Raw genomic sequence first — 22,610 nt, forward strand, 5'->3', positions numbered from 1 at the left:
GGTGGAAAGTCAAGACAAATTGGATAAGGCTCTATCCAGGCGCTCTTGAACAAGGTGGCCTTGGAATTGGCGATTGGACCAAGTAAAAGGCGATCCACTAAAACCTAAATCATGAAGCCCCAGGGTTTGGATGAATGAGACAATCTGCTTGGCATATTTAGGGATGGGTTTGGAAGTACCACTTTTTTCCGACGGATGCATAATCGTATTCAGGTCTCCTATCACAATCCACGGGTTGTTAGGGTTCGGGAGTAAAGATTTAAGAGTCCCCAAGGCTTAATTTTATCCTTGTTATAGGGGCACCCATAAAAACAGGTCATCGAAATGGCTTCCCTAGAATCGGGTAAAGTGAAATTAGTGTGGATCATATTATGGTCAACATGAATAACTTCCAGGTCAATATCCGGATTCCAGAAAAGAGCTAGACCACCTCCCTTGTTGATAGGTTCAATGGTGATCTTTTTGTAGCTCTGATGAAGGTTGAGAAGCCTATCTAGGTTTATGTTCATGCATTTAGTCTCGGATAAGAAAATCAGGTCGGGGCATGTTCCTTGACAAGAGTCCATAGGTGCTTACGGTTGAGAAAATTCCCACACCCACGGACATTCCAAGCCAGGATAGAAATGTTATCAGTGGGGGGGGGGGGGTCTATAGAGTCGGTGGTCCGGGTCATCAAAGAGGTTCTGGTCAGGGCCCTATTCGGGCCATACTGATTATGGTCCATAAGGGTAGGGCAAGGAAAAAGACTATAAAAGCGCCCCACACAAGCAGAAACCAAAGGACTAAAGAGGGCACCTAAAAGGCACCACCTCACCAACAGAAACAAAGAAAAAACTGAAGGCACCGCCACCCAAACAGAGATAAGACTAAAACAACAGTAATAAACTAAATATCAGACCAACGACAAAAGGCACAAAATAGAAACTAGAAGCACAAAGAGCTAACCGATACAAACGCCTAAAACAAGACCAACCCTGGTACACCAAGCAAGAAAGACAAAAGATGGGACCTTAGCCTAGCCCTGGAGAGGGGATTAGGCAAACAGACACCACACTATCAACCCAAAGGTGACAACCTCTCTTGTGTGTGTACCAGGGTGCAAAACGAAACAAAACGCTAACCGTGCTAACCGTGCTAACTATCTGACTCACAAAGAACTACCAGACAACCAAAGGAAACAGAAAACCAAAGAAAAAAGACAAACACATGGTAGACTAGGCAGGTGGTATAGAGGCACCCTCTGCACCCGGAGAGACAAGGATGTCCAGGCTTCGGGATAGAATGTTGGACTCTTCCAGGAGTTGACGAGCTTCAAAGTTGTCCATCAACCGCGCCCGAAGGTGAGGAGAGTCATGGGACTCATCAGAGGAGCTGATAGACAAATGGGAGGAGCTGGTTCGAACTCTCTTGCCTGTGGTGGTAACCCAAAGGTTAGAAGGGTTGCGGTGTTGCACTGGGGATGGTGGTGGGGCTCTAAGGATTGGTTCTTCAGGGAGTTGGGTAGGGGAGCTTCCTCTATATCCTCCATTGGTTCATAACTGGAATCATCATCCTCATCAGAGGGGCCGGAGCCCTGGGTCTTGATTGGGGCAATGGCCAAGAGGGTGTTCAATGATACGACAAGATTGGCAAATTGCACCCGGGAACTTTTGGTAGCTGATGTTAATGTTGCATTCCCTATCTACAAATAAAAGATTGATGACTGCCAAAAGAGGAGAGCGAACATCATAAAGAAAGTGGACCTTGATAACTTTGTTGTTGATGAATCCCAGACTTCTTGGTTTGATTTCTATGATTTTGCCCATTCGTTCAAAAATGGTGTCAAGATCCTCCTTGTTTTGAATTGCCAGAGGCAATTTGTACAGGGTACACCACATAGGTTCAAAGTATAAATCATCGACTCCTTTCGTGAGTGGAAAGTCCACTTGCTTAAGGACCAGTAACATCCCCCTCATAATCCATGGCCGACCGAAATTGAGGGCATTAAGGATAAAGAGGCTCTTAGGTTTAATGAGGAATATGTTAACAGGGCCATCCACCGGAGAGTAGTAGCAATCCCTGAAGAAAACAGTAAGTGGATAGAGCATTCTTTTGATTTGAGTGAGAGAGGCTTCCTCAGGACAGCACCACCTAGCCACAAAGCCCTGGGTGATGGATTGGAGTTCGTGATTAGTGGAAGGCTTTTGGTATCGAAGGGATAGGTGACCTCTGGGCGAAACAGCAAAGTGGGTGGCCATTAGAGATGAGTCTGAAGGTTGAAATGGAAAGGGTTTGCAAGGAGATGAGAAACAAGAGGCAAGGGAGCTGATGAAGATGGAGAAGGGGTGGAACTTACGTTGGCTTATAAAGACAAGGCATGGAAGAGTCGAGAAGAGTAAGCACCAGACTATAAACGCCATGCAAGCTCAGGGATTGGGTGGTGCCAACCACCCGACTAGTCTACTCGTCGGACAAGACGATTGACATGCCGGAGAGAGAAAACCAAGTCGCAAAAACTAGAGAGAGAAAGAAGGAGAAAACCAATAGACGAAACGACAAAACCAAACAACGAGAACTAGTACTGGAAGAGAGAGAGAGTGCAGTAATGACGCAGGAACAAAAGGATATTAGAACAGACTTACCATAAATGCAATCTTTGGTGTGAATGGGGAAGTCTCGGGAGAGCTGCGAGCCTGCCTTGAATAATACCTTGATCTGATGCTCCACCAATGTTGTCGATGCCTTCTGGAGTTTGGTATGACTGCATGCAAAGCGTGATGAAGGTTCGGGAAGTTGTGCCGGTGGTGATTGGGGGTTGAGCTAATCAATGGGGTGGGGGCTATGATTATCTACTGTCGAATATCAAGAGAAGATCCGATTAAGCTTTCCTAGGGGAAATCTGAGTAGGGATTGGGATTGAAATTAGGGTTTTGGAGAGTGGTTTCGGCGGGTGTGAGGGTGAAAATGAGAGAAGGGCTGACGTCACCGGGAGCTTCTCTCTCCTCAAAAAACCCTTGTCCTTAAATTAATTTACTACCTTATCAACCTATTTCTATTTTTTTTACATATAATTTCTTTTCTCCTACCCTCTATTTTACAATGGTGGAGACAAAATGGAGTTTATTACCCAATTATGTAAATCATGGCACGTGATTTACTTACTCCACCCGCATCAACCGTTGCTTCGGAATCGGCTTTTAGTGCATGTTCACGAGTTTTGACCGATGAAAGGAACCGATTAGGTGAAGATATTTTTGAAGCAACTATACGCGTGAAGGATTGGGATGATTTTGAAATTAGGGAAACCACTCATTGAGGAACTTCAAAAAATATATAAAGGACTACAAGAAGATGAAGTAATTGCTGAAGATTAGTTACTTATTTTATCATGTAGTATTTTAATTTTATTTTTCTAATATAAAGATAATTGGAAATGATTGATAGGTTAAGTGGGTGCCAACCTAGTTGGGATGTGCTTAATCTATAGTGATCTAATTATCTATCTTTTGTCTTGTAATTTTTTTTTATCTCATTTCATTTTAATTAAATAAAAAATAATTTTATTTCTCAATTTGAATGACTTTTATTTATATTTCCAATTAATTTAATAATTTGGTTGTCTTCCAGAGAATAAAGAAATTTAAAAATTTGAATTGAATTGAAAGCACTTAAAGACAAACTAGTCTAGATTCCACCAATTAATTTGAAATTTAAGTTGAAAACACTTAAAGACAAACTAGTTTGCACTTAAAGACAAACACTTAAAGACAATTTGTTTTTTTTTTTAAACCTTTCTAAACTTTTTTTTTGTGACCCGCGGGCCGGCCTGGTCTAGACCGGCCAAACCCGAGTCCAGTACCAGGCCCGGGCTGGGCGTTGTATGCCCAGGCCAGGTTGAGGCCCAGCCTTTATAACACCACTACTCCAAATGTATCAAAAGTCAAAATAAATTATAAACCCACATCTAGTCCTGATGAAGATCCCAATGCACCAAATTTCATCTCAAGGCAAAAAAAATTTCGCTTCTTCAACTTTACCCCTCTGTATATACAAAGTCATTTATGTATTCAACATTTCTAATAGTTCGTAACATATTTTTTCAAATACTTAGAACATAAAGTGACTAATTAGTATGGATTACACACTAAAATATGCATTGTACAAACTACCAGAGGCAATATACAAACATTGAATTAGAAATGGATTACATGTAAGATTAATATAAATTCATTTCGTCCACCACCCGTTGGTGTAGTGGTAGGATATCCCTCTTAAGGCCATGAGGTCTTGGGATCGAGTCCTAGTGGAAGCAGTTTATCACCAAGATTTATCCCATGTAATTTAGACACTAAATGAAGTAGATGTTGTCGGGCTTTAGGCATCTTTAATTATTAGTTTAACTTAGGCAGTTATCGTGCTCATCACATTTTAATGATGATCAATGCCTTCTAACGGCTAACACAGATTGTAGTCAATTTCTCAACAAAATTCAAATTCATTTTTGTACTCAGCATTTCGAATAGTTTCCAACCTGATTTTTCAGATGCTTAGAACCCAAAGTCACTGAATCGTATGAACACTTAAATTTGCATTCTACAAACTACCAGATACAATATACAAACATTGAATTAGAAATGCATTACATCTAAGATTCATACAAAGTCATTTATGCATAGTTCATACCCTATTTTTTCAAATGCTAAGAATCTAAATTAACTTACTAAAATGGATTAAACATTTGAAAATGTATTGTACAAACTAGCAGATGCAATATACAAACTACTAAATGCATTATACAAACTAGTATAAAATCTTTTGACTAAGCGTATTTTGGCCATTTTGGATAAAAGACTAAAAACCAATAGATCTTTATGGGTGGACCTTCAATCTCTCTCTCTCTCTCTCTCTCTCTCTCTCTCTCTCTCTCTCTCTCTCTCTCTCTCTCTCTCTCTCTCTCTCTCTCTCTCTCTCTCTCTCTCTCTCTCTCTCTCTCTCTCTCTCTCTCTCTCTCTCTCTCTCTCTCTCTCTCTCTCTCTCTCTCTCTCTCTCTCTCTATTTTACATATTTAAAAGTCTAAAATCGCTCTCTAAATTTTCTATTTCAAGATCAAAAGTTCATCAACAACATAAAAAGAGATTAATGGAGGATTCCCATTGATCATGGTTGCTATACCATCCAAAATGTTGTTTCTGTTGTATTTGCTTCATTACCTATTTATGCCTTCGATTTCCTCTTACAAGTCCATTGGTTCCATGACCGGTAGATGAAACAAGATTTATATGCTCTCTTTTATTTTATCTTCTTCCTCTTTCCACATTTCTTCATCTTACAAATTTTCATTGTTACATGTAGTGTTTTCTGTACTAAATCGTATCAAAGAAAATTTAGATTTAAAGGCTTGAAGATGAAATTAGGAAGGACTATGGTTGGGGAAAGAGAGTTTGTTCCAAAAATTTAAGGAGACAGAAAGAAATAAAGAAAAGAAAAGGAAAGCAAACCTAGAAACGAATTAGTTGGTTATTAGAGAGAATAAACTGAGGGCAACGTGCAAATTGCACACATATGTGATGACATCTGTAATTTTCTCAACAACTTATTGCCGTAAATACAATTGTTTTTTTTTTTTTTTTTTTTTTTTTTTTCTGATTTTCGTAAATTTGCATCTGGGCCTGGCACATACCTACGCCTTATTTAGGTTCTGCAGCGAACCCTGGCCTAATTATCAAAGAATCGTTGGGCCCGATCCCCCTTTTCGATATTTATCTAAAAATAGTTTTCAAATGAACTGAAAACCAACAGTTATACCTACTAAATGTACATGTTAGGACTACAACCTCTTTTTTTCAAAAACAGAGATGCAAGAAAAAGGGTCCAAGAGGATAAAACAAATAGTAAGATCATAAGTATACAAAACTACAATTATATTTCAGTAACCAGTTGTCTTCTCTGTTACTTCATTGATACGATTTATTGATGGTAAACAAAGTAGCTTAATACCCTTACGGCCTGATATGGTAGTTGACAGTATGGGTTACATTTAGGGGACATGAGACTCTATGGTCAATTTGTGACCCCTGGATGTTGAAATCCATCTTGGTGGTAAACTAACTCGAACAGAGTCGGAAAGATGGGTTGGTCCATGGGAGCCGTCTATCGGTACGCCGTCTTGTTACTCAGGTCCGCCTTCTCTCTTGGCGCTCCTACGGACTAGGCAAGTCCGAGGGCACGCACCAGGACTGGGCCTAATCTGAGACCCACGTGGAATGCCAAGAGTGAAGGAGGGCCTGAGCAAAAAGTTGGAGCGCCTTCAGAGGCACCCTTGGTCCTTCGATAGGTTTTCCTTCCTTCCGTCTGTGTTTGGTCAATAAATTAATGACGAGATATGCCCGGAAGTATAAAGACTTTATTTTTATGAAACAAGCCAGGCAAAATTTCTCCACAAATGTTCTCGTGGAGATTCTGGACGAAGTCAGTTTGATAAAAATACAAAGAATTGTAAGTCAAGCTGGGGGTAAAGCAGTGGAGATATCTGACCGATACAATTCTTCATCTGCAATAACAGTTGGTATATTCCATGTTCCAAAAGAATGTCCTGAAATCTTCCCACCTGCAACAAGTTATGTTATAAACTAGTGTAAAGAGAAGAGTCACCAACAAAACAGAATTTTATGTCAAAAGGCTTTGAACTTCAATAAAATGCAATTGAATCAGACCTTCTCTTGTTGCTTCTTCGCATCTTCTCCAGCAATTTAAAGAAAGATTTTCATCCAAAGATTTCGAAAGGCGTTCGTACTTCTCTTCAGCCTCCGAGATGCATCGTGCCTTAAAAAGGTTTAAGAACTCGTCACTCATGAGAATATAGATAAGTTCAACGTTCAAAGGATCTATTTGGAATTGGACATAACGAACCCTAAGTGAAACTTGGAAGATTGCATGTACTTGCCGCTTGATGTAATACGTGTCTCAATAATAGCTTGTTATTCTTGATTTAGGCATTGCTCAGGCAATCCAGCCTAGTTTACATGGTATGAGGTTTTTCCTGGGCAGGGGCTTGCCTATCAATCCGAGGCTTATCCACCTGCTAATATAAGGACCAACCCAACCAAAAAAGCCCCGCTAGAATGTAAGACAAGGTGTTGTACTATAACTCAGGTCTACAGAGCGTTGCTAAAAAAATTGGGAATAAGTGCCTTCCACACAAAACTTCCATTTCACATCACTCTGCATGCTCGGGTTTATTCATTAAGATGCAATAAAGCAAACACGACATCAGGATGAACACCATCAGGTTTCACCCAGGATTCATTAGGTCCCAATAGTACTGTTGTATTTTCATTTGTAGAACCTCAGAGTTTCCAATGTCACTTAGTTCATGGAATGTTTCGGATGGTTTCACGAACAGTTAGTTATCTGAAAGTACTGTAAAGTCTTCAAATAGTTATCATAGTCAAGGTTCATCCCGATGAATGAATGATCTACTGATATAACATTCAACAAAAGGTATTTCAGATTGAATATCAACTTCTCGTACAGAACACTTGAAAGCAGCAGTTATGTGCAGTACAAATTTGGAATCATAGAGAAAATGAAAAACATCAGATCGAACTCACCAACATAGCCGGTGCCACTGAAGCTCCATAAACTCCGACAAACATGCGTAGGATATTGAAACTGTTCTCAACTACATCTTCCTACATAAGATGTTTTCATCCTTCACTTGAGAACAAACTACACTATAAAATCAAAGGTATGGAGGAAGAAAATGCAAACTCAGTGTCATACCTCGTAATCAAACCTAAAGCAATATCACCATTTATCTTGTTATTCACCAAGAATATTTTCATCCTCAGCATGTATAGAAAAAAGAGAATGGTTCAAAGATTAAAAAAAAAAGTCATACCAGTAATTTAAGTGTATTAAGTAGAAGGGAGGTAATTGCTCTCTAATACTGCCCCACGTTGTTCCACTATTTTAGAGCAGTATGTATGCATGTCTATTCGGGCCTGTAAATTGAGGTCTAATATATATTCATGCAGATGATTCGTGCCAAAAGTATATGATACACTCGGGCAGATATTATTATGCACAAAGTAGACGCTGTAAGAAGATCTAGAAACTTGTCTCAATTCCAAGAAATTGGAAGTACTTACAAGTCATCAGATACCTCAACAAGGAATTCTGAGGTTGATAGAAACTCCATATGCATGTCATCGACCTTCACAACAACAGCAAAGAGTGAGTCGCCGTTATAGTCTACTATTTCCTGGTGCCATCTTCAACAATACACATTAACATCTTTCAAACCCTTTCAAAGATGTATTGGCAAGGACATGAACAACGTGTATTCGCCTTGTTCCTTGACCCAAGAACTAGGTGGTTCATGTTACACCATGATTTTGAATCAGAAGAGAGATTTCGAGAAATGGGAGATTTGTTCACTCTATCATCTATTGTCAAGTTTATGGTCATACAACTCAAAACCAATCAGCAACGAGTGCAGAGGACCTAGATATTATATTTTTGGTTGCTAGATACCCATTCTCCCATTTGGGACTATTCTCACATCTATCAATAACCGAGCCAGATCTAGATATTATCCTTGAAAATGCATATGCACCAGATTTCTTCTGTGCATCTATTGGTAAAGAAATGATTTTGAAGTTGCAATTTGTAGAAGCAAGAACTTGGTATACTAGTCAGTGGTAAAAGTGTCAAACTTCTGCCAGAAACAAATATGCAAATGTGAAGTATATTACCTGCTCTAGCCTGAGCTGGTACAATAAAAGATTGAGAACCCGGTAGTCGAAAGATTTCAGATGAACTGCTCTCATCACGTCTTCAATCATAATCTGAGTATTAAAATATTGAGTTAAATGTTTGCAAACATTCAAAAAAATGTGCATTTCTACAATTGGTCTTGCTACATATTCCTTGGAGAATACCAAACTATGATCAAGGGTAACTGCAGAAATATAGAACAAAATAGACAAGAATTATTGCTTCTTAAGTAATGAGAAACCAGACCTTACTCCTTCACAGCTCAAATAAACTTCCTACATATTGAGCTACTTGGATCAAAACAGTCAAGTACCAACCATAAGAAAATATGTTGACTCTAGGAAAGAATAGTCCGGAGAATATGGTTAACAATTTTGACCCAATTTATGAACAGAAAGAATACCCTAAATTTAACTTGCACTCATCTCCAAATTTTGAAATTCATAACATGAAATTGGAGACCTTGTAACAACAATATGGAAACAAACCTGATAACACATCTAAATATTAAAGCTGTACAAGAAAGTCATACTTTATGAGAAAAATAGGGATCAATAAACAATGGACACTAATATAGTAAAATGTCTATTGCTCTATGGGAGTAATATTTGCACATATGATTGTTCATATCATATCATTGTAAATAAGGTCAAAAATCAACAGAATTGTAATGCATAATGTAGTGGAACAATTATTCCTGATGTAGGTGGAAGCACTGGAACAGGAATCGCTGGCAGACCCAAGAAAAGACTAGATGATTTTCATTTATTGAATTTGAAATTCTTGTAGCCCATTCTCTTGCCTTCATAAATACCAAGAGCAGGATTTAATTGGGGGCAGGCGACATGAGAGCCCTGTTAGAACCTTAACGGACTAAGAGGGTAACAACATTATTTTGGTTCCTTTTTGCGGGATTAGATACCTGGCGAAGGGTAGTCACCCTATGTCTACTGGCGCAACAGGTAATTGGTCTCAAAGGTACATGTTCACCCCATTTTTAGTTTTGATTGGATTTTGTGAACCTACTCACTTGTTCAATCTAGTCCCTTTTGCCAGCACTTCATGCCCACCAGTCAATTGTTAAGATGTGTCACACTTCGCACATCAGCTTTTGCAGTTAATGCAGAATAAGCAGCTGATAATTTCGGCCAGTGCCGGTGCCGGCCCAATATGTGATGTAGATGCTAAAAATGATAACAGTGTGCACTTTTAGGATGTAGAATTGTACTAGACAATTCTCAACTTATCTCATATAGGCAGTTCTCCAAAAGAACGCAAAAGCAGCCGATCTTTTCCGTGAAAAGCGAAGTGCCCAAATCGACTAATAAGCTGCTAAAAGCTCGGCCAATGTCGTCCTAATATCTGATGGATATAAGATGTAGATGCTAAAATGGTAATAGTGTCTGCACTTTTAGGATGTAGAACTGTAGTAGATAATTAACCTGCAAATAGTTTCAAGTTCTTGAGATTAGGTGCAATTGTTTGCTTTTATGGCTAGGGCCCTTGTTTTGGTTATAGATCTTGCTATTAGTTTTCATCATTACCATGATTTTCGCCACAATGATGCCCTCGTCACTTGCTGACTTGCGATTTTTTTCGTAGATACGTCTTTTCATTTATTATGATATTATTACCGGCGTAAGCTTGTCCTTAATCCAAAGCTACTATTTTTTTCACTTCTCTTAGTAATATAGTCCCCAACAACTCCGTGTTAAGTCACTAACATTCTAGAATGACAAGGACCTCGGGCTAGAAGTGTTTTGGACTGTTGAACATGACAAATTTAAGGTAAGACTGTACGACTTCAACTCAACGATTTGAAAACAAACACAAAACAATCTGGCTTAGATTTATGACTTGGTAACCGCCTAATCAATCTCATCTACATTATGGAGAAACTTCTAGTATGTAGTTACATACCTGCTGCTTGCTCACCAGTGCAGTACACAACTTTCTCTCCAGAAGCCAGTACTCTTCTCCACTCTTTAGTTCTGCTCGAATTCTGAACACAGTAAAAAGATAAACAAGATAAGGATGACAATAGACCGGTCTCACACAATTTTCCAATGGATAAGCAAGATAATAAACCGTTCTGTCATTAAGCCATGATGTTCAAGTAGATGAGTGAGAGGTCCAAACGGATTAGTCCTGAAAACTTTCGAAAACCGTTCTTTAAACCCATAATTTTTTTTCTGCACCAAGGGAAGAATCGATCAAACCATGTAAGAGTTAATTACTACGAAATACTAGTAATTCAAGATTTAGCAGTAAGTCCAACCAAAACTACTTACTGGCTTATAAGCATCATCCATTACTTCATTAGGCAATAGTTGTACAATTTGTTCATTAAAACTATCCAGCTGAATTATGAAAAACAAGAAACTGTTAAAAGAGATGAAGTTCAAATAGAAACTTAAATTGAAACTCATGAGACATGTTTATAATCTGGAATTACAATAGGAGTACCCATACTGTGGGGATGTAGGTGATAACAAGATAAAATATTAAAAAGAACTATAATTAATACAAACTACAAAGTAAACCACCCTATCAGCATATTTGATGCAATATCCATTTCCATACCGAAGTAGAACTCGTGATAACATGAAGAACCCTAATGCTGTTTTTCGTACCAGTAACAAAATCATACCATATAAGTTGGGGGGGTGCTCGTACAAGTTGTTTTTGGTTTCAGATGTCTATATCTAAAGATTCAAAAACTGTAGCTTACAGAATTATAATGTTCAAAAAGTATTTTAGAGACATCTTTGACAAAGTAATCTGCTAGTTGATGTTTTCGACATAAAAAGTGACATGAAATTAGTTTAACAGTGAAAACGTTACCTGATAAATGTAACTCTCCGTAAATGATAGCATTGGCAGGTACTTGAATACCACTTCTGGCTTTTTCACATCGAGTCCGTGAAACATAAAGTAAAATCTACACTGACGATTCACCAAAAGTTTTTAGGCAGCTTACTATTGTCACAAGTCATCAGACACCAACTACCATTTGAAGCTATAGTCTCAAGCAAGGCTAAAAAATCCATAAGAACATATCATTTGAAGCTATAGTATCACCAATGTCAAATCTGAAAAGAAAAATACTCACAAAATCCTCAAGGGTGGAATTTGCCCGCTGCATTGCATCTAATCCAATCATAGCCATGTCTCTACCATCAACTCCCAGTGCATCAAGATCGTTTTTGCTCTCAAGACAGACTTCAGTAGGATGCCAGCGTAAAAAAAAATCAACCATTTCAATACAAGTCGAGCAGAACCCACAAGGGAGTTGATGTTGTTAATGTCATGGTTATATAACTTCTGGAGTGATGCTACTGTATATCGTGAAATGTTGTAAATATCGTACATATTCTGACTAGACTTTAGTCTATGGACTCTTTCAAGAAGCAACTAACGTGAGTGGAAAAATTTGTTATCGTTCATATGTTAGTACAAAATGTTGACTGACTATAGCAGACAATCTTCAAGGAGAAGGAAAAATAAGTGAAAAAACAACAACTTCATGAATGGAAAAGAATTTCTTGTTCAACTAATTTGCCTTCCAAAGATTCAGAAAGAAATTTCCAAAAGAAAAGGGCGGATAGACAATAACAGATTCAACAGCACATCTGTGTTGTCTAAAGCGCCCTTAGGTGCACCTTAGGCGACCAAGGCCCAGGGTTCCTGAACCCATCGACTCGCTGCAAGTTTGCTTCCCCTTGTTTCTTTCCCCTGGTATCGACCGACTAAGCGCTCTTAGTAAACCGCTTCAGGTAGACTAGGGGAAGTATGTATTCGAGTTGAGGCGACAAGGGTGGCCTTCAGAAAGAAAAAAAAAATTTGGGGAGGTGAAGCCCAAGTTTTAGGCTCAAAACCCAGGTTTCATCTGCCCTAATCGACCAAAATAGGGAAAGAAGGGGCATTGATTCAACTCTAAACTCTGAAGACATCTCTCTTTCTCTACATCCACCATTATTGGTGCTAAACCTGAGGCACTCGCCTCGCCTCTCGCTTAATAGAACATAGCCGCACACAAAGTCCAAACAATAACATATATAGATAGCACAATAATCCATAAGCTAGGTTTAAGATGTTCAAGTTTTGAATGACCAAAGAACATATTCACATTTTTGACAGTCCTACATAATTAGTTATAGTTCTTGTAAGAGTGAGATTACCTTGTGGAGGGAGAGAGAGTTGTTTAGCTTGTTCTAGAGCTGAAGGTGAAATCTGTGAAAATAACATCAGCAAGAAACGGAAAACTTATAAAAAAGAAGAAATGATGTTCTTGTTGTATATAGGAAAGGAAAAAATGTTCTATTACCTTTGGTAGATGTTGAGAAATCAACTTGCACTTGTCTTCCATGGTTAGGTTGGCAGATGGTTTTGCCATGAAAAGCATGAATTCAGCAAGGAAGCGATCAGAATGGTGATCGTTTGAAGACATACCACTTTCTTCAACATAAGAAAGCATTGTTTGAACATTTTGAAGATTCGTTAGTTCTTCCATCTTCTCCGATGACTTCCACAATCTCAAAAACCAGTATGTATAATTAGTAGTGGTTGATTTCTTCTCAGTACCTATTTCCAAGCACACACTGAAGAAAAAGCGAATAAAAGGTTGGTTTCATTGGGTTCAGAGTGACTGCGTCGGAGAAATCGTGTGGAAGAAAACTCTGGGGAGTCTATAGGCGCCCAAAAATTATTCTGGACACTTCTCCCTCTTCGCCCCCTCCTAGTGTCATGTCCCTTTTTGTCAAGCCTTATTGGTATTGCCAAGGGACATGTCTTTTACTTTTATGCATTGTAATAAGTGTAGCATATGTCTTGCGCTAGGCCGGCATATGTATTGAGCGTGCATAGTAAGGTGTCTTGTATATAGGTAGCTTCCTTAGATAGCTTCCCTTGGCACGGGGATGTAGATGTCTTTATTTCCAACAAAGGAGTATGCCTGGTTGAAAGCATTGATGTTTCCTTGTGAGGATAGGTGAAACATATATTTTGCACTATGTAGGGGAGTGGATGGTAAACTTTGAGTGGAAGACCCCTACCTTCCAAATAGTGGGCAACCAAAGAGCCATAAGCTTCCCTAGCCTTTAGGAAGCTTCTTTAGTCATATGCTTGTCTTTCCTTGTAAGCTCTCATTATCTATCAATATAATCTTGTTGCCTTCTTTTGTAGCTATCGTTGGTTGTTTGGAATATTACTTTGTTGGCTGACTTGTACCGAGAGCGCGCACAAGTGCCGCACGACGCCTATCGAGAGAAAAGGCCGTGACAATTGGTATCAGAGCATAGGATGGCAGCTCCAAGAACTACGAAAGAACGGTTGGATGCTTTGGAGGAACGGGCCGCGCGCTTGGAAGAAGTGATCGTAGGCGTCCCGTTGCTCGCGGAGAAGCTAGACGGATTGGAAGGTCACCACAATGGTGTGGATATGACGGTGGTAGCTATGGGAGCATCCCTGAAGGATGTGCAAGTGCAAATAAGCGAGCTTCGAAAAGAGCAAGGTAGCATAATCGACGAGTTGCGAGCACAGATGAACGTGTTGATGAGGATTGTAGGTACCCAAGACCGAGCCGGAGCGGCAGAAGCGCATCCTCCTCGAGTGCGAGTACCCGATCCAAGATCCTATGGAGGAGCCAAAGATGGCAAGGAGCTCGAGAACTTCTTGTTTGACATGGAGCAATACTTCCATGCCGTGCGACCCGACGATGAAGACACCAAAGTCTCGATGGCCACGAGGTACTTGACGGGGGATGCTAAACTATGGTGGCGCACACGGTATGAAGAGATACAAGCCGGACGTGCCGTCATAGACTCTTGGGAGGATTTGAAAAGAGAGCTCAAGGCTCAATTCCTTCCAGAGAATGTGGAGTATATGGCAAGAAAGAAGCTACGGAAGCTCCAACACACAGGTACCATTCGGGAATATGTGAAGCAGTTCTCAGCGCTCATGCTCGATATAAAAGATATGTCAGAGAAGGATAAGCTCATCTGTTTTCTTGAAGGCCTAAAGCCATGGGCACAGACAGAGCTCCAGAGGCAAATGGTGCAAGACTTGGCCACAGCGCAGGCCGCAACTGAGAGACTCACAGATTTCGCAACGAATGACCAAGAGAGAAAAAAGCCTACGGGCACTGGAGGAAAGCCCAATCCTGGAAGGGGAAAAGGCCATGGTGGTGAGCGGAAACCTTACCCCAACCGGGATGGCACAGGGTCGAAGACGGGCGCTACATCAGGAGCCAAAGCACCTTTGAAGTGTTTCCTTTGTAGTGGCCCCCATCGCATACGTGATTGTCCATCCCGAGCCGCGCTCAATGCATTGAAGGTGTCTTTTCGCGGCAAAGAGGACAAGGAGAGTATGCATGATCCACAGGAAGATGTGGATAGTGATGATGATGATTCAAAGATGGGTGTGATCCAGGTACTCAATGCTCTTGCGGGCCAATCAAGTGAGAAGCCTAAGGCCTCAAGGGTGCTGATGTATGTTGAATGTAAGATTAATGGCAAGACTACCAAGGTGATGGTAGATACTGGAGCTAGCAACAACTTTGTAGATGCTGCGGAGGCTAAGCGATTGGGTCTAAAGCTTCATAAGGATCCAAGCCGCATGAAGGTCGTTAATTCGGCACCAAAACCCGTAGATGGGGTAGCTCGAGATGTACCCCTCGAGATTGGCAAGTGGTCTGGTAAGACTAACTTTACTTGTGTACCTTTGGATGATTTTCAGGTCATCATTGGACTAGACTTCATGATGGAGCACAAAATGGTGTCGATGCCGTACTTGGGGAGCATATGTTTCCTTGGAGACAAGCCGTGCATGGTGCCAGTAGTTGCCGAGAAGAGTCGAGGCGACAAGATGATTTCAGCGATGCAACTTGAGAAGGGGCTAAAGAAGGGAGAGTTGACATACTTGGCAGCCTTGAAGATGGAGACTACAGAAGTAGACGCAGAACCTGTACCTGCCAAGATCCAAACCATTCTGAAGGAGTTCAGGGATGTTATGCCAGCAAAGCTTCCAAAGTCTCTACCCCCACGACGTGTTGTTGATCATCAAATAGAGATTATTCCAGGAGTTAAGCCACCTGCGAAAACTCCCTACAGGATGGCCCCACCCGAGTTGGCCGAATTGAGAAAGCAACTCGATGAGCTATTGGAGGCGGGATTCATCCGTCCTTCTAAAGCTCCTTATGGTGCTCCAGTGTTGTTCCAAAAGAAGCACGATGGTAGCTTGCGGCTGTGCGTGGATTTTCGGGCTTTGAACAAGGTGACTGTGAAGAACAAATACACGATTCCACTTATAGCGGACTTGTTTGATCAGCTCGGTTCGGCAAAGTACTTTTCGAAGTTAGACTTGCGCTCTGGGTATTATCAAGTCCGTGTTGCAGAAGGTGACGAGCCGAAGACCACGTGGGTGACGCGGTATGGGGCGTTTGAGTACTTGGTGATGCCTTTTGGCTTAACCAACGCACCTGCCACGATTTGTACGTTGATGAACCAGATCTTCCATGAGTTTCTCGACAAGTTCGTAGTGGTGTACCTTGATGATATCGTTGTGTATAGCCACAGTTTGGAAGATCATGCAAAGCACTTGAGAGAAGTGTTTAGGGTCCTGAAGGAGAACCAGCTATATGTGAAGGAGGAGAAGTGCTCGTTTGCACAAAAACACATTGGTTTCTGGGCCACATTATTGGTGATGGGCATATCCGGATGGAGATGAAGAAGGTGAAAGCCATCCAAGAGTGGAAGGTGCCAACTTCAGTGTCGGAGCTTAGATCATTTATCGGACTTACGAATTACTATCGTAAGTTCATCAGGAGATATTCAGCCAGAGCGACACCTTTGACAGACTTGTTGAAGAAGGATAGGCCCTGGGTTTGGTCGAAGGAATAATGTCAAGAAACATTCGAGGAAATGAAGCAGCAGGTTGCTAACGATCCCGTATTGGCATTGCCCGACACTTCCAAGCCTTTTGAAGTTCATACCGATGCATCTGATTTTGCACTTGGTGGGGTACTAGTATAAGATGGTCACCCAGTTGCATACGAGAGCCGCAAGCTTTCCGACACAGAGCGGCGTTATATAGCTCAGGAGAAAGAGTTATTAGCTATTGTTCATTGCTTAAGGGTCTGGAGGCATTATTTGTTGGGGTCGAAGTTTCTGGTGAAGACCGACAATGTTGCTGCCTCACACTTCATGACTCAGAAAAAGCTCACTTCCAAGTAGGCTCACTGGCAGGAGTCGGAGTCATTGGCCGAGTTCGATTTTGATATGGAGTACCAACCAGGAAGGATGAACAATGTTGCTGATGCACTGAGCAGGAAGGCGGAGTTGGCCGCCTTGGTTACTACGGGACAGAGGAGTAGGTCCCAATTGAAGACCATCATTATCGACAAGATTCGTGAACGGCTGCAGAGTGATAAAGAAGCCAAGATCTTGGTCGATATGGTGAAGGAAGGGCGTTCCACAAGGTTCAGAATCAAAGAGGATTTGTTATATACCACAGGTGGACGTCTCTATGTGCCTCGCTCTGCGGAGCTAAGGCGGGAGCTTATCAAAGAATGTCACGATACAGTATGGGCAGGCCACCCTGGCTACCATCGTACATTGGCGTTACTTGAGACATCATATTACTGGCCGAACATGAGGAAGCAAGTTGAAGAGCATGTGCAGACTTGCCTCATTTGTCAGCAGGACAAGGTGATGCGGAAGAAACCTTTGGCACTTTTGGAGCCATTGCCGGTGGTGCAACGTCCATGGGAGAGTGTATCTATGGATTTCATTAGTGGCTTGCCAAAAGTGGGGGAGTATACTTCTATTATGGTGGTGATTGATCGTTTATCGAAGTATGCAACCTTTATTCCAGCACCTGCTCAGTGTACTGCGGAAGAAGTAGCGTTCTTGTTCTTGAAGCACGTAATGAAATATTGGGGGTGTGCCCAGACTATTATCAGCGATCGTGATGCCAGATTTACAGGGCGATTTTGGACCGAGCTCATGAAACTCTTAGGGTCACAGCTGAACTTCTCGACAAGTAATCATCCGTAGACAGACGGCCAGACGGAGCGTTTCAACGCTCTTCTTGAAGAATACCTTAGGCACTTTGTCAGTGCCAACCAGCAGAATTAGGTGAATCTATTGGACGTAGCTCAGTTCTGTTTCAATTTGCAGGAGAGTTCTTCTACCAGCAAGACACCATTCGAACTGGTAACAGGGCAGCAACTGCTAACTCCCCACACGGTTGCAACAGGTTATACAGGTACTAGCCCTCGGGCATTCACTTTTGCTAAGGAATGGCAGCGGACAACAGAAATAGCCAAAGCACACCTGGAGAAAGCAGCAGAACGCATGAAGAAGTTCGCAGATGAGAACCGGAGGCCACACAACTTCAAAGTAGGTGACTTGGTGCTCGTCAAGATAAACAGGGATACTTCTCGGTTCGTGAAGAAGCTACACCGAAACTTGGTGAGGCGGTACGAGGGCCCCTTTCCCATCATTGCTCGTGTTGGAAAGGTTTCGTTCAAAGTACAACTCCCGAGGTATATGCAGAACCACCACCCTGTCTTCCATGCCAGCAACTTGAAGCCATTCTACCAGGATCAGGCGGATCCCCAACGTGCCAACCAGCAGAGATCTAATCCAAGACCGGAGCTCCAGCCAACCAAGGAGGTGCAGAAGATAGTATATGATCGTCGTGCTCAAGCTCATCACAATTCGCCACCCGAGATCGAGTACTTAGTGAAGTGGAAGAACCTGCCAGAAGCCGAAGCCAGTTGGGAACGTGCCAGCTCCTTGCTCGACAATGCAGAAAAGATCGTGGAGTACTTGGCAGCGAAGTCGTCGAGGACGACGACATAACAAGTGGGGGAGTTTGTCATGTCCCTTTTTGTCAAGCCTTGTTGGTATTGCCAAGGGACATGTCTTTTACTTTTATGCATTGTAATAAGTGTAGCATATGCCTTGCGCTAGGCCGGCATATGTCTTGAGCGTGCATAGTAAGGTGCCTTGGATATAGGTAGCTTCCTTAGATAGCTTCCCTTGGCACGGGGACGTAGATGTCTTTATTTCCAACAAAGGAGTATGCCTGGTTGAGAGCATTGATGTTTCCTTGTGAGGATAGGTGAAACATATATTTTGCACTATGTAGGGGAGTGGATGGTAAACTTTGAGTGGAAGACCCCTACCTTCCAAATAGTGGGCAACCGAAGAGCCATAAGCTTCCCTAGCCTTTAGGAAGTTTCTTTAGTCATATGTTTGTCTTTCCTTGTAAGCTCTCATTATCTATCAATATAATCTTGTTGCCTTCTTTTGTAGCTATCGTTGGTTGTTTGGAATATTACTTTGTTGGCTGACTTGTACCGAGAGCGCGCACAAGTGCCGCACGACGCCTATCGAGAGAAAAGGTCGTGACACTAGGGCATTCGGACTTAATCTGTGTTGGGCTTGAACAACATGGATTACGCCCAGTCCGAGTGCTCTTGGAGAGAGAGAGAGATCTACAAAGAGAGGGAAATCGAGATCTACAAAGAGAGGGAAATCAAGAAATTAGAGCGAGTGAAAGAGTGTGAGGTGGTCGAAACTGGTGGTGGTGATTGGAAGTTGTGGTGGTGGAGGAGAGCCGAAGATAAAGATTACGAGGCTAAACAAAATCAAGTGAATGACAGATTTTTTTTAGAATCCCCAAAAACTCCACTTAAAGAAAATACGGAATTCATAGAAAGTTGTGGAGTGGATGCCCCACTATAGTCATTTTAACCATCTTTGACAAAATGAAGCCCGGTCAGTGCAGCCTTGAACCTAACTATCTGACCTATTGTTAAGTTTGTGATCATCCAACTCAAAACCAATTGACCATGAGTGGAGAGGACCTATATTTTATATTCTTGGTTGCTAGTTACCCATTCTCCCTTGTGGGACTATTCTCACGCCCATTAGCAATTATAATCTAACCACCTCATTAAACTCACTTAATAATCACGAATCCCATTTGATAACCTCACATGCAGTTGCCCTCTGCTAGCTCGACGGAGTTGTTAATCCGAGGCTAGTTGATGATGGTATGAACAATTACTAGCCTCTACACCAAAACATCAAACTAAACTACCAGAACCCTTTTATGTGATAGTGAAAATGAAAAATATTGCCACGAAAAACAGATTATCAAATCACAAAGAATTGTTTCTCAATTTAACAGATCTTCATTTTACAATAAAGATAAAATTACAGGCTTCAAGTACACTAATGGCTAGTCAGACTTGTTTGAAACTTCGAATGTTCTTTGCAGCTGAATCAATCCACCTCAGTATTCCTCTTTGAGATTTCGTCTGGTACATATTTATTGTTCTTGCTCAGATAGATATCAGTAATCGCCTTTTGAAGCAAAATATCAAAAGAAATCAAACCCGTCGTCATGTTAAATGTGTAAGAACTTGTTTGATTGATGTTTACCTAGATCTGCTCAACCTATTACCATTTAGGCTTGGCAGTTCACTAAACTCTTTCAATGTCAAGTTCATCACCAATTTGGATATGGGTTTGAATCTGATTCGACTCCTTAGTCACTGGAGCCGAGTTTAGTTTGTCTACCTTATGTTCTTTTGTAACAAACTCTTTCTTGATTTCCCTTCTTGGCTTCTCTGTCTTCATGATTGCAAGAATCAACTCTAGCTGTTTTTGTTGTTGTTCCTGTAGAAGCATTTTAGAATAATCAGTAACTTAATAACAATTTGCTATCAAGGTTGATCTGTTGCTAAACATGCAGAAACTAATTGGAGCTTATAGGCACAGTAGGTTGGGCCGTTGGGGTGAGGCAAAGTGGCGCTGTCGGTGTCGCCCACAGTACATATATAGATATTCATATTACATCTAACAGAAAATGCCTATTTAACCGAACATAATAAATTACGAAAACACCTATTGGTACACCAAAATTACGACAATTTTACAACAAGATACCATTTATCTGCACACTGAATAATTTTGTTTATGGTATATTCTTAATTCTAATACCTTTTGCAACAACCAGAACCACAAAAATAGAATTTGTTACAAGTTTGTTGTGCCGTGTGCAAAAAGTTTTACTCCAAAATTAATCAATTAAATCAAGAGATAGTGACATATGAGTAATTTATATTTGAAATGACAAAAGCTCAAAAAGTTTAACATGGGCACTCAAAAAGGCGGTAAAGTTGGTCAGTTATATGCTAGGAGAAGAAAGACTGACCTGCATCGCCAACAAGACCTTTTGTATTTCACCAAGCTCCTTTTCGAGAATGTCTCCATTTGCTGCAAGAGCACGAGTAGCCTCGGAGTTCTTCTGAGCCAAAGATGCAGCCTAAAAACATTGAGAGATAGTCAGCAATTATGGTTCATGACACATCCCGCAAGCTAAGTTGGTTGCACATCGGATTTTACTACTGGAAACCTTTCTAAACGAAAGCGAGAAACACATATTTGGAGCATAGAAGTATTTCTTCTGTTCGCAACTTCGCATTAATATTTAACTAGAACGGTGGATGGATATCAGACTGACCGGCATACACGTTTCACTGATCACTCCAGGAACATAATATGGCGAGTAGGAATTCTATAAAAATGCAAAATGTGGCAGGAGGATTGGACATCAACAAATACGAATTTTGCATTGTTCAAACATTCTTATGGCGGCCTCCAACATGTCTTCGGGTCTATAGACCTAACACATAGTGATTGTTGAATTTTCCGGACCTATTACCTGTGACCTAGCTCTAATACCATATTAAAACTGTAAGAATCCAACTTAAAATCAACGAGCAATGAGCAAAGAGACCGTATAAATTATCGATTCCGGCACGAGAATATTATCCATGTGGGATTATAATACTCACATTAGTTTATAGTAACACGGGTATGTGAATGCTAATGGAATTCAGTTTCAAAGAATCGCAATGAGAACAGTTCATGTAACATAGTTTCAGTACTAACTACTAAATCTAAAATTTAAGAACACTAAATTATCAATCAGAAAGAGGAAAAGTAAGTTTTTACCTCAGAAATGGGTTCTTTCAGAGCCTTCCTTGTAACCCTAAATCTAATCCCCAATTTCTCAAGCTGTCTTGATAAAACCCTTATAATCGTAGCTGAACTTTTAAGATCCTCTTCTAATTTCTCAATTCTCTCAAGAAGATTAATACCAGAACCACTTGATCTAAACGAATTTCTACAAATCCTACTCCATTGTCTTCTTCTAATCAAAGCACCAATAAAGACAGCAGCCATTAACAAACCAAATTGCCATACAAAAACCCTATTAATCACCAATTCCTGTAATGACTTCTTCGAAATCGCCCAATTAACACCAAATCCAACAGAAAGAATAGCTGATGGAACGAGACACAGTACTTCAGCAATTGAAAGAAAATCATCGAAATTTATCTGATTAAGACCTTCATTTTGTACTGTTCCTTCTGATTCAAAGACTCTAAGTTGCCAATTTAGGGTTCTAAATGAATCGCTTCTGGGAATTCTAGAACATTTGTGGTCTGGAATTGTGAAATGCAGTGGGATTTTATGACCAAATCGTTGGGAGATTGAGAGAGAGAGAGTCTGGGTGTTGAGTGAATTGCTCGATTTAATCTGATTTGAATAAAAGTAGAGATGATTAGAGTGATGATTTGTTAAGAGATTTTGAAATGAGATTGACATGGTTTGATTTTCAAATTTAGGGTTGGCCGGGAGATGGCACTTGAATGAAGAGTGTGGTTTCGCTCGATTTGCCTAAAAGGCAAGAAGAGGGGAACTCGGGGAAAAAAAATTCTTATAGCCCAAAAAGCGGGTCCTAATAGCATATATAGTCCTCTCTAATCCTAT

The 22,610-nt window shown here is 40.8% G+C and overlaps 2 protein-coding genes across 3 annotated transcripts; both read right to left on the reverse strand.

Annotated features, from left to right (window-relative positions):
* Window positions 1-6,368: 6,368 nt before the first annotated feature.
* LOC147530858 (ATP synthase subunit B) lies at window positions 6,369-13,509 on the reverse strand. 2 transcript variants are annotated; one of them, XM_086648710.1, is made up of 13 exons: window positions 13,085-13,509; window positions 12,939-12,990; window positions 11,870-11,979; window positions 11,602-11,703; window positions 11,049-11,117; window positions 10,846-10,949; window positions 10,678-10,759; window positions 8,736-8,828; window positions 8,130-8,194; window positions 7,762-7,774; window positions 7,590-7,670; window positions 6,693-6,801; window positions 6,369-6,586 (listed from the first exon to the last, which is right to left on the reverse strand). In XM_086648710.1, exons 1-13 carry the CDS (start codon window positions 13,268-13,270, stop codon window positions 6,480-6,482), a joined length of 1,173 nt encoding a protein of 390 aa, XP_086504836.1. In that variant the 5' UTR covers window positions 13,271-13,509; the 3' UTR covers window positions 6,369-6,479. The 2 variants fall into 2 exon arrangements, 1 of the variants encoding a protein (XP_086504836.1); XR_015227817.1 differs by lacking the exon at window positions 7,762-7,774 and having other exon boundaries at window positions 8,126-8,194.
* Window positions 13,510-19,874: 6,365 nt separating this feature from the next.
* LOC147530859 (uncharacterized) lies at window positions 19,875-22,610 on the reverse strand. The gene is made up of 3 exons (XM_086649483.1): window positions 21,789-22,610; window positions 20,986-21,096; window positions 19,875-20,447 (listed from the first exon to the last, which is right to left on the reverse strand). Exons 1-3 carry the CDS (start codon window positions 22,443-22,445, stop codon window positions 20,253-20,255), a joined length of 963 nt encoding a protein of 320 aa, XP_086505609.1. The 5' UTR covers window positions 22,446-22,610; the 3' UTR covers window positions 19,875-20,252.

The sequence above is a fragment of the Eschscholzia californica genome, unplaced genomic scaffold, assembly GCF_041429995.1.
Source record: "Eschscholzia californica isolate CP2 unplaced genomic scaffold, dmEscCali1.0.p SCAF_6, whole genome shotgun sequence".
Taxonomy (NCBI): domain Eukaryota; kingdom Viridiplantae; phylum Streptophyta; class Magnoliopsida; order Ranunculales; family Papaveraceae; genus Eschscholzia; species Eschscholzia californica.